The 11412-nt window shown below is 48.3% G+C and overlaps 1 protein-coding gene across 5 annotated transcripts in view; it reads right to left on the bottom strand.

Moving 5' to 3' along the window:
* Adamts7 (ADAM metallopeptidase with thrombospondin type 1 motif, 7) overlaps window positions 1-11412 on the bottom strand; it is a 39863-nt gene that overhangs the window by 23993 nt on the left and 4458 nt on the right. For all 5 annotated transcript variants that reach the window (NM_001047101.2, NM_001393839.1, NM_001393840.1 and 2 more), the window contains 3 exon segments: window positions 1637-1815; window positions 2508-2664; window positions 4378-4733. In NM_001047101.2, coding sequence (NP_001040566.1) covers window positions 1637-1815; window positions 2508-2664; window positions 4378-4733 — 692 coding nt within the window.

Below are 11412 nucleotides of genomic sequence, written 5' to 3'. Positions count from 1 at the left end.
ACACACCCACTTCTATCCCCTAGGACTCAGAAGAGGTGAGGTGAATCCTGCTAACTATAGGTGGTCCTGGCCAAGCTGCAACCTCTTTCAATCTGAGCCCTTAAGCGGGGACACTGGGAAGAACAGGACCTGAGGGTGAGAACCCTGCCCTGCTCTTCTTCACTCAAGCAAAGAGACTTGAGTGAGACCCCTGAGGCAGAAGGCCTCAGAGGTCTTTTGCTCCCTAAAGAGCAAGGAACCCGCAATGGCATCCAATTGGAGGACTACCTCAGAACTGCACTTCCTCATGAGGACTCGGGCAGGGGGACTGTGATGTTAGCTGGTAAACATCAGCCATGGATACAGCTCCTTTTAGAGCCCTGGATTCCCAGCCATACTTCCTAGTTGATCACAGAGACACTTCTTTTAAGGTGGCAGCAAGCGAACCCTGGCCTTGGGGACAGAGCAGTACAGAGATCTTTTCTCCCAGGAGGCTTACAAGGATGAGCCTGCTGGCCTGCAGGCTCCTTCCTGCCCCTCAAGGAGGGGTCTGGGAAGAAGGCCTTGACAACACAGTCAGCACAGGGCGGGGTGGGGATAGATCAGTCACAGTCCCTACTGGGTGAGTCTTTGGAGATCCAGATTGCCTTGCCTGGCTCTGCCTTGCCCCTTTGACTTGTATGGTAGCTTGAATGAAAATGGCCACCGTAGTCCCATAGGGAGTGACACTATTAGAAAGTATAGACTTGTCAGAGGAAGTGGCCACTGTGGGCAGGCTTTGAGGTCTCAAATGTTCAAGCCACACCCAGTGGCTCAGTCTCTTCCTGCTGCCTTCTGATCCAGATGCAGAACTCTCCTCTCCTTCTCCAGCACCATATGTGCCTGCCTGCCTGCTACCATGCTCTCCACCATGACAGTAATGGGCTGAAGCTGTGAACGGCAAGCCAGTCTCAGTGAAATGTTTTCCTTTATAAGAATTGCCATGGTCATGGCGTCTTTTCACAGCAATAAAACCCTAAGACAACTTGTTAAGTCCACACCTCCCCAACCCCCTGTCATCTCAACTGTCAGGTGGAATCTAGAACAATGTGCCCAGCTCACAAAGTGTTACCGTCCACCCCAGCTCAGAGACCTGCCCAAGGTCATCAGCTAGGAGACCCCAAAACTGAGCAGATAGTTCCAGCTCGAAAGCTTGTAGATATCTCAGGTAGGGCTAGTCTAATTACATGTACCTGTCCCTAGCTCAGCACAGATCCTGACATAAAGCAAGAGGGATTTGTTCAGGGCATAACATATGAACCAACCAGACCATGAACAGGCACAGAGCTGGGTGACCCCAACCTTCATTCACTCACCCCGGCCCGGTGGCTCAGCACTCTCTGTGGTCTGAGGCAAGGGAGGGGCATGCACAGTGCAACTCAATATCCAAGAAGCCCCATGACTGTGTTCTATAATACATCCCCCTTCTGGGGATCCTGTCAGGGCCCTGCTTCTCTCTACACTGGAGCCTGGAGACCTCCTCCTTCATGCTAGCAGCCTAGTCCCCCCCTGGAAGCCACCTGTCAGTATACCTATCCATATCACCCCTCTATGTCCCATTGCAATGTTCCCTCCTCTGTCACTCTGTCCACCCCTTTAAAAACTGTAGCAATCTCACCATGTTCATGATCGTCAGCACATAGCTCTCCACTTGCGGCTGCCCGTGGTACTCCACCATCTTGGAATCAGCCACTACCAGGGTCTCCACCCACTTCTCTTTGCTGATTGATCGCTGCTGCCTCCGCTTCTGCTGCCGCTGTTCCCAATGTTCTCGCTGGTGCTTCAGCTCTGGGGACCCTGGAGGACAGAGATGAAGTCGATAGATTCCCCCCAGTACTACTGAGCTGTAAGGCCCCAACAATACAGGTTGGTTGGTCCAGAAGCAGGAGAGAGCAGCAGAAGGCTGCTCACCAGTATCCCTGCTGGAACTGGCTATGGGCAGGGCAGCCCAGCCACTTGAGAAAGAATGATTGATGGAGCCAGAGACACCATAAGCAACATGTGGAGAGAGCAGAGGAAGATGAATTATCAACATGGACAAGGGAGATGAATAGCAATAGGAGGGACAGTCCAGGGGAACCGCCATGCCCATGCCACAGGTTAATAGAACATCAAAGGCTAGGGTGGTAGATCTGTTTAACTAGTCCAATGGTTCTCAACCTACCTACTGCTGTGACCCTTTAATAAAGCACCTCATATGTGGTGACCCCCAACCATAAAATTATTTTTGTTAATTATTTTTGTTGCTACTTCATAACTATAATTTTTACTACTGTTATGAATCATAATGTAAATATCAGATATTCAGGATACCTGATATGCAACCCCTGTGAAAGGATCATTTAACCTACTCAAGGGTCTTGACCCACCGGTTGAGAAGCACTGCTCCAGTCCAAGAGAGCCTGGCATGAGGGTGTTCAGAGAAGTTTCTAGAAAGGATATGAGTCTCCAGGTAGTCCCTAACCACAACTCCACAGGGAGATACATACCTTGCACCCCACAGGTGCCTGAAGTCCTTGAGTCATCCTGCTGCCCAGAGCGTTTGTGCTTGTACACCATATGGGGCTGGGCATGTCCAGGCTGAGCTGGAACTTCATCCAGAGGCTCAATGAAGTAGTCCTCATTGGAGAGCTGGAACACACCTCTCTGGGAAAAATTTACCAGGGACACAGGTTGGCACAATTGCCTTTCCACATACCCCTGCCCTGCCTAGTTGGGCCCCACCTCCACAATCTGGACCCACAATAGATAGATAGGGCAACTCCCTCCTTCTGGGCTGTTGCTAATTCTTTCCTTGCCATTCTGCACAGCCAAGGGCTTCAAAGAAAAACTTAAGGCTCTTACTAGAAGCCTCTTGAAACATCCCCAAGGCTTTGTCCCATCCCTGACACACACACCATTAGGAGGGAGAAAGTGGACTGCATTGGAATCTGACAAGATGACTTTTTACACATTCTCAGAAGGCCCTCCTGAGTCGGATGGCCCACATCCATGTCCCCAGGATGTTTTGTGCTTCCTGTGCCTGCCAGTCTTCTCCAGTCACCATGCCCCCTCCCAGCTGGCCATTGCTTCTCTTGACCTCTTCAGTCTCCCTGAGGCAATGAATCACTTCAAAAGCAGCTCTGTCACACCCAAGCCACCCAGTTGCCATGGCCACCAAGATATTCTGCTTCCTGAGTCCACAGATGGCCAGAAAAGGAAAAGTGGCAGAAGCACTTTGGACGCATCTGCCTGGCATAGAGTTCAGAGAATGGAAGGTTGTGAGACACATTCAGGCAGGCCACCACGTCCCTAGCAAGCTGGAGACTCCAATAGAGAGGAAGGGGTCACCCCCTTTAGACTTCCCCCACAGAGCCAATTAGACCCCACAGAGCCAAGAAACCCAGAGTACCAGAAAGTACACCTGCTGTAGGGACTACAGAAGGGGCTTTGAATCAGGCTCCGTCCCTTAGGCAAGGTCTGCTTGAAACTGTTCCCTTTCTGTGTGGAACGGGAAGAAGTCCTCTGCTTAGCCTCCATACAGGCTCAATGAGAGGAGCTGCACCTAAGAAGCAGGCACAGGCTTCTAAACCAGAACAGATCACTGCACAGACGGGCCTCTCAGGCCTGGGCACTGTGCAGCTCACGGTGCATGCCTTTTGTTTCTGGTCTCATGGTTTTCACCTGAGCCATCTTGGTGAGAGACCTTGGAAGCAGTGGATGGTTGTGTCTGTGTACCCCCATTCCAGCTACACCCCTCGGGGGGTTGATGGTACAGAAAGCAAATGAATAGTTTAGCCTTTGGGAAATGGAATCCCACAGGCAATTAGGAACTGTCTTAGAGGCTAGCAGAAGAAGGAAAAGAGGGGTTTCTAGGATCTCTAGGCTGGGCTGCAAGGCTAAAAGACAAAGGGTTTGGCTCGTGAGTTTGCAGAGAAACGCTCATAACTGGAACCCCAGGGGAAAGGGGGCCAACTGCTTACTTAGCCTCTACAAACTCTGGGGTCTCTGGGGTAGTAGCTTCCTTGCGACCCAGGACATTTCAGAACTCCAAGAATTGGATCCCATAACAAACAAACAAAGCCAGGCCATAGTGGTACACACCTTCAATCCTAGCACTCGGGAGGCAGAGGCAGGATCTCAGAGTTCAAGGACAGAATGGTCTACAGAGTGAGTTGCCCAACCAAGGCAAACAAGGATTCTGGCACACATAAAACTTTCAGGCTTTCTGTCCTTCAGAACAAGGAAGTCTGCACTGCCGTTTCTGTTTCCCTCATAAGCTCCGAGCTGACAGAGGAAGGTTATACTGAGCAAAGCCACCAGCCAGAGTTCATGTCGCGCCAACCCCAGCCCTCCCCACATGCATCCCAGAGAACTCACTAGGCCATCACAGGCGCTGATGGCTGCAAAGCCACCTTCCAGCTCTGGGTCTTGGACATCGCCAAGCAAATGGCAGGTTGGGACACTGGTTTGGATGTGCACGTTGCTTAGGTTGCTGCGACGTCGGATCTCACTCACAAAGCCGGGAGCCAGGAGATAAGGGTTGGTGGTCAGGTTGAAAAGCAGCTCCCGCCCTTGGTACTGCAGCTGGTAGAACGCGGATGAGGCCTGCACAGCAGACACATCCCGCTTACGCAGCACCCGTGGCCACAGCTCATAGGACAGGAAGGAGCCTCCAGCATCCACTCGCACAGGGTGCACGATGTCCAAACCCGCCCGGCCCTCAGTTGGGAGACCTGCAGAGAGAAAGCAACATTTAGGTCCAAGGCAGACTCGGGGGTCTAGCCGATCACCAGGAACTAGAGAAAGGGCAGCTAAGAGATGGCAGGATACCTAGATGCAAATTCCTACGGTGGCTAAGCAGAGTGTGGAAAGCTTGTAATTCCAGCACTCTGGGGGTTCATTGAGACCCTATATCGAGGGCACCCCCCACTAAATAACAATACCCCATATCAGAAAAACGAAACCATCCCACTTAAAGCGCAGCTCAGCGTTACAGCAGTGTCGCACGAGGCGCTAGGCAAGGAGGCTTCTCCAATCTTATCTCCAACCCCTCCTTCCCTCTGCTCAACCTCCCAGTCTCGTGATGTTCCTCAGCAAACCAAATGTCTCCCCACCTCAGGATTGTTACTCCCTGTGTCTGAACAACCTCCCCTCTGTCTTCCACCCTCTTCCTTCACCTCTGCTCTGAGACATGATGTTGTCAGAACAGCAGCTTTCAAGCCAAACCCCAGTCCTCAGTTAGAAACCGTCTTCACCAAGAGTCACACCATTCTGAGTACAGGGGTCAGGGTGGAATGACTCTACCTCCTGTTCATACACGTGAACAACTCCTATTGCCAGCATTTCGAGGACTAACTGGTAACTAACTTATTTGTGCCGCTAAGGAAAGACCCATGTGAATACATCAAAATAATACCAGAATCACCAGGTGTGGGAGTTTGTCACACCAGATAGAATCTTCTCACTTTGCACTTTTAAAGGAGCCCCAAGATTGAACATGGCAGGCACACTGACCTACCATCATGAGCCTTATCCAGAAAAGCTGTCACCGTGAGGAAACTTCATCTGTCCTGGGGATTCCGTTCAAGCAGTTTTTTCTGTCAGGGACATATGGCCCGCTTAAAACTGACACTCAAGGGGTTGGGGATTTAGCTCAGTGGTAGAGCGCTTGCCTAGCAAGCGCAAGGCCCTGGGTTTGGTCCCCAGCTCCGAAAAAAAGAAAAAAACAAACTGACACTCAAAACTGCTGCCACCTGGACCTGCATTTGCTAACTCTGAGCCCCAACAGCTCTGTGGCTCACCGTTCATGAAACTTACTTGGTCCTGCTTTGAAGCTGGCTGCCTCTTTATCACATTCTGTAACATTTATATAGAATTGTGTGATGGATGATGTGCCAGCGAGAGTTAATATTAGTAACTAAGATGAGACTAGGGGACTAGGATGGATGGTTCAGTGGGTGAAGTGCTTACAACTCTAGCACAAGGACCCGAGCTCAATCCCCACAACCAAGGTTTAAAAACCAGGTGTATTGGCATGTATCCGTAATCCCAGAACTGGGGCAGGCAGACAGGAAAATCCATAGGCCTCCTGACAAACCAGCCATTCTCACCAAATCGGTAAGACCCTCTCTCAAAGGAGGTGGACAAGAAGTCCTGAAGAGGATGCCCAAAGTTGTCCTCCCTGACTTCTACAACGTACACACATCACACACACACACACACACACACACACACACACACACACACTTCAGAAAAACAATAATGAAATAACCTGTTTACTGAGGGCTGGAGAGAAGGCTCACTTGGTAAGAAGACCACTGCACAAGAGTGTGAAGAGTTTGGATCCCCAGAAAAAGCTAGGTGCAGTAGTACCTACCTGGAACCCCAACTCTGAGGAAGGGAGTAGGAAGACAGGCAGGTCTCTGAAGGTCATTAGCCAGAATCAACAAGTTTCACGATCAGTGAAAAACTCTTCCTCAGAAGTTAAAGTGAGAGTAATTGAGGAAAGACAACGTCTACCTGTGACCTCCACGTGCATGAGTACATGGAAATGCCCAGGCATATACACTACCCAGTAAACGCACAGAGAGAGGTGGGGCAGGGGGATACCTGTTTGCTGATGACTATGAGTACCAGTTGATTTAAGCTAGGAATACTCAGTGAATTACAGCCAACAAATTCCATGTAACTTCTTGCCTTGTGCCTGTTTCTCCCATGGTTCATGCGTAACCTCCTCAAAGCCCTTGCTCAAACACATCTCTGTGAAGCCTCTCCTGGCTGTTTTATTTTAATATTTTGACTCACCGGCTTTCTCTATCCCCCTTCCCTGTTTTGTTTCTCCCCTACAGCAATGACACACCCTGTCACTTAACGTCTTTTGTCATGTGTCCCTTAGCTCCCTCTCTCCTCACAATGTCATTTCTAGAAAGGCAAAGATCTTCATGTTGTTTGTTGAAGAATTTAAGTGCTACAAGTGTTTGGAACACAGCTGTTTTTCAGGAAATGTCTGTTGAATGAATATGTAGGATGGAATAACAGTAGAACTTACATTTCAGGGGCTTCTCTGAGGACTGAGCATACTAAGCCACTCTACACACAGTGGTGCCTGGCCCACTAGACTCTGCAGACATGGTTGGGATTGTTAGCCTGGTGGGGTGTGTCTGCAGATGCCTGTGGGATATGCACATATCTGTTGCCCTCCTGGGTTAGGGAGGAGGACCATCCAGAGGGGGCCCTCTGCTGCCTTTCTAGCTGGCTCATGACTTCTTCCTTCCAAAGAGTCCTTGTGAAGAAAGAGCTCATGAGCTGGAGAAAGTCTGAAGACCTCAGCTTAAGCCCTTAAGGTTTAGAACTGTCCAGAAAGGAAAAACATTCTTCACATTGTCTATTTGTCTCTTGGTTTGTTTCCCACTCATCCCTTCTAAGAGAAGCATTTGCAAATGCCTTAGACACAAGGAAGATCAAAAAGAGGTCCACCATACGGAATTATAGTTCTTAATATAACCTTGAAGGTGGAGTGCAGAATTGTGTGGTCACTGAGTCACTAAGCAAGGTCTAAGGACGACATGAGCAACGATGGTTATTTTGAAGTCGTGATGAGCAGTAAAGCTTACTTCAAAGTTTCTGCATCAGTGGGACAAGAAAATTAGGGCTGGAGAGAAGGGATGGCAGTTAAGACACATGCTTCTCTTGCAGCGGACCTGGGTCCAGCTTCTAGCACACCCATGGCAGGTCACAAACAACTGTACCTTCAGTTTCAGGGGACTTCATATTCTCTTCTGCCCTCCTCTGTCCTTTGTACACATGTGGTACACATGCATACACTTAGCATACACAACATAAAATAAATTTTTTAAAGATGTATTCATTTATTTATTTATTTATTTATTTAATGTATGTGGGTACCCTGCCTCTGTGTTCAGACACACCAGAAGAGGGCATCAGATCCCATTAGAGATGGTTGTGAGCCACCATATGATTGCTAGGAATTGAACTCAGGACCTCTGGAAGAGCAGTCAGTGTTCTTAACCACTGAATCATCTCTCCAGCCCCAATAAATCTTTTAGGTTAAGAAAAAATGTACTTGCAGAGCTGGGAAAGATAGGTCAGTCAGTAAAGTGCTTGCCTTCAAGTGTAAGTTCGATCCCCAGAACCACATAAACATCCAGGCCAGGTGATACACACTAGGTGATCCCAGCACTAGGGAGATGGAGGCTGGGCATCCAGGGACTCCATGGCCAGCCAGTCTAGCTAAATTGGCTAGCTCCAGGTCAATGATAGCCACTGTCTCAGTGGAGGTGAATGTCTTTCATAAAGATGATACCAATGTTGTCTTCTGACTTCCACATGTATGTGTTAATATTAGGATTCATTGAGAATGTTCATAATTAAGTATTCATATTTCATAAATTTAGTGTGTCAGTCTTATGCATAATTAAAGAAAAATGCTACATGTCTTTTGAGGTTGTAAAAGTTGTAGGTGTAATATTTTCCAATCCAGGTTCATCACTTCCTGGGATTTGTGGTTCCCTCGGGCTGGACTCTAGGTTAGGGCACCAAGAATACGGTATTATCAGACTGCCTTCCAGGTAAGAGAGCAAATGAGAGGTAGAGTAAGCTAGCGCCACACTCTGAGAGTGAGAGAATGACGACTCGATCCTGTTTCCCAGACGGCTTCTCTTCAGTAATATCCGTCTATACTCTCACACGTCTGTCCTTTCTCATCATCAAGATGAAGAAATTTGATGAGACATGTTTCCTAGAAGTCCATAGCTAGATTCAGAAGGGATCTCAGAGATGTGGCTCGGATGGTGGAGTGATGGGTAGCATAACACGAGTATATGAGCCTGAGTGTGTAACCACAGTTGCAAAACTGATGGCACGCACCTGTAATCCCAGCATTTGGGACGGGAGAAATGAGAACCAGAGATCTAAGGTTATCCTTAGCTGCATACAGCGTGTGAGTTCAGACTGAGTTATTTAAGACCCTCAAAAACAGTTAATTTTTCTGCACACCTACCTACAGTGGTGCTGGGAGCCCCTGCTCTTCCATTGTCCCCTAGCCCTTTCCCTCTCCAAAGTTTGTAGACTCCGGGGAACAGCTAGGAAACTCGCTGCTCTGATTCACTGAGGTTGTCAGCCAGATATCTGACCCCTCAGGGCCAGAGAAATGTTCTGGTCCAAGTGTCCTGCAGACATATCCTGAACTCTTGGCTACCACCTGCCAAGCTGGGAGGCTGAGCCTACTCAGAGGCTCAACTATGGCCACGTTATAGAACCAAACCTTCCCTTCACCTGCTGCCAAAACTCACACAGGGTGCCTCTCACATGCCAATGGCGCACTCCTACTCAAGACATGGCCCTCTGCCCACGGCTGCCCTGACCTCCCTCAGAGTCACAGGACGAGTGAGCTGGGAAGAAATGCCGTGTGGCTCTGAGCAAGTCTTTCCAATCAATGAACTTCACGGGGTGGGGGAAGTGCAAAGAGTTCCCAGACTTCCTGGACAAGAATTTCTTAAAAACAAATTCCCAGGCCCCATCCCAGACTCACTGAATCAGCATCTCCACAAAAGAGGATGAGGAAGCTTCCTTTTTTTTTTTAAAGCAAAAACCTCAGGGAACGAACTGGACTGTGAGTAAGGATAGAAATCTCCCACTGGGAGTGAACTTGACTGACTGACCTCAGTCAGAGCTTTGAAAAGCTCCAGGCACATAAGACCTTGGCCAAAGGCTGCTATTCTGTAGGTTTGGGGTTCTAGGGTCCCAAGACGTATTGCTGGGTGATCATACCTTCCCAGGGGTTCTAGCTAGGTCCTTTCAGAGGCTAGCATGCTTGCTGTCCTGGCATCCTGAGAAGAGTGATTGAGACTACTACCCCATGACCTGGAGACCTGTTCTACTTTTTGGCAAATATGTTGAAAAAATTAGCCAGCTTCTAATGTTTAAAAATTATATGATCTGGGCTGGAGAGATGGCTTATCGGTTAAGAGCACTGACTGCTCTTCCAGAGGTCCTGAGTTTAATTCCCAGCAACCACATGGTGGTTCACAACCATCCGTAATGGAATCCAATGCCTTCTTCTGGTGTGTCTGAAGACAGCGACAGTGTGCTCATATACATAAAGTAAATAAAATAATTTTTTAAAACAATTATATGACCTTTACCAAAAAAAAAATCAATTCCAAGTCTTCTTTGAAGTCTTGTTATCTACACACATCCGATCTAAACTCCTACCTGTCAAAAGTGGCTGGAGAGGGCTGGAAAGATGGCTCAGTGGTTAAGAGCACTGACTGCTCTTCCAGAGGTCCTGAGTTCAAATCCCAGCAACCACATGGTGGTTCACAACCATCCGTAATGGAATCCAATGCCTTCTTCTGGTGTGTCTGAAGACAGCGACAGTGTGCTCATATACATAAAGTAAATAAAATAATTTTTTAAAACAATTATATGACCTTTACCAAAAAAAAATCAATTCCAAGTCTTCTTTGAAGTCTTGTTATCTACACACATCCGATCTAAACTCCTACCTGTCAAAAGTGGCTGGAGAGGGCTGGAAAGATGGCTCAGTGGTTAAGAGCACTGACTGCTCTCCCAGAGGTCCTGAGTTCAAATCCCAGCAACCACATGGTGGCTTACAACCATCTGTAATGGGATCCGATTCCCTCTTCTGGTGTGTCTGAAGACAGCTACAGTATGCTCATATATAATAAAGAAATCTTTTTTTAAAAAATGGCTGGAGAAAAGCAGTGAGTCCTCCTTCAAAACCTGTGTTCCCCATCTGTCTCTGTCCTCAGTACTTACTATTGTGGCCAGCACTGAGGCTGAGTGGAGACAGGTTGCCTGTTCAGTTCCACGCACGTATTTTCTTTCATTCAGTCAGAAACTTCATCTCTAACCAAAGTGGAAAGAGCAATAAACAGGCCAAGACCCCTTTATTCTAAACAAATCTGTCTTTCCACCAGCCTTGTTTGCTCATTTCTGTTATGAAATGCTGGGTTCACGGCACCTGGTGTATGCCCTGGATCCTAACTGGGAGCATTCGGTGTTCCAAAGTCCAGGAAAATGCAAAAGACACTGCCCTACCCTCATTAAATAGAGAGGTTGGCACAAGGCATCCACAGCCTCTCACCCTGGTGCAACATAGAGAAAGTCCACGCAAAGGAAGGAGATGCCCCTTGCTTAGACTGTACTGGGATGAAGATCTCTTCATCAGAGACAGCTCACTGTAAACCACGGGTCCTCAGACTTGCTCGGCATGTGCCATGTGAACTGAGTCACCTCCTTAGCCTGAAACCACGTCAAAAGATAAGCACAATGAATTAAAAGATGAGTAATTCTCAGCCACCTACCAGAAGACCCTGGGAGAGACTTGGGTGGCTGAAACCATCAGCACCTAGTGGTCGTAAAGGATAA

This window comes from Rattus norvegicus, chromosome 8 (assembly GCF_021556685.1).
Source record: "Rattus norvegicus strain SHRSP/BbbUtx chromosome 8, alternate assembly SHRSP_T2T, whole genome shotgun sequence".
NCBI classification, from domain to species: Eukaryota; Metazoa; Chordata; class Mammalia; order Rodentia; family Muridae; genus Rattus; species Rattus norvegicus.
This window is presented reverse-complemented; position numbering and strand designations above follow the sequence as displayed.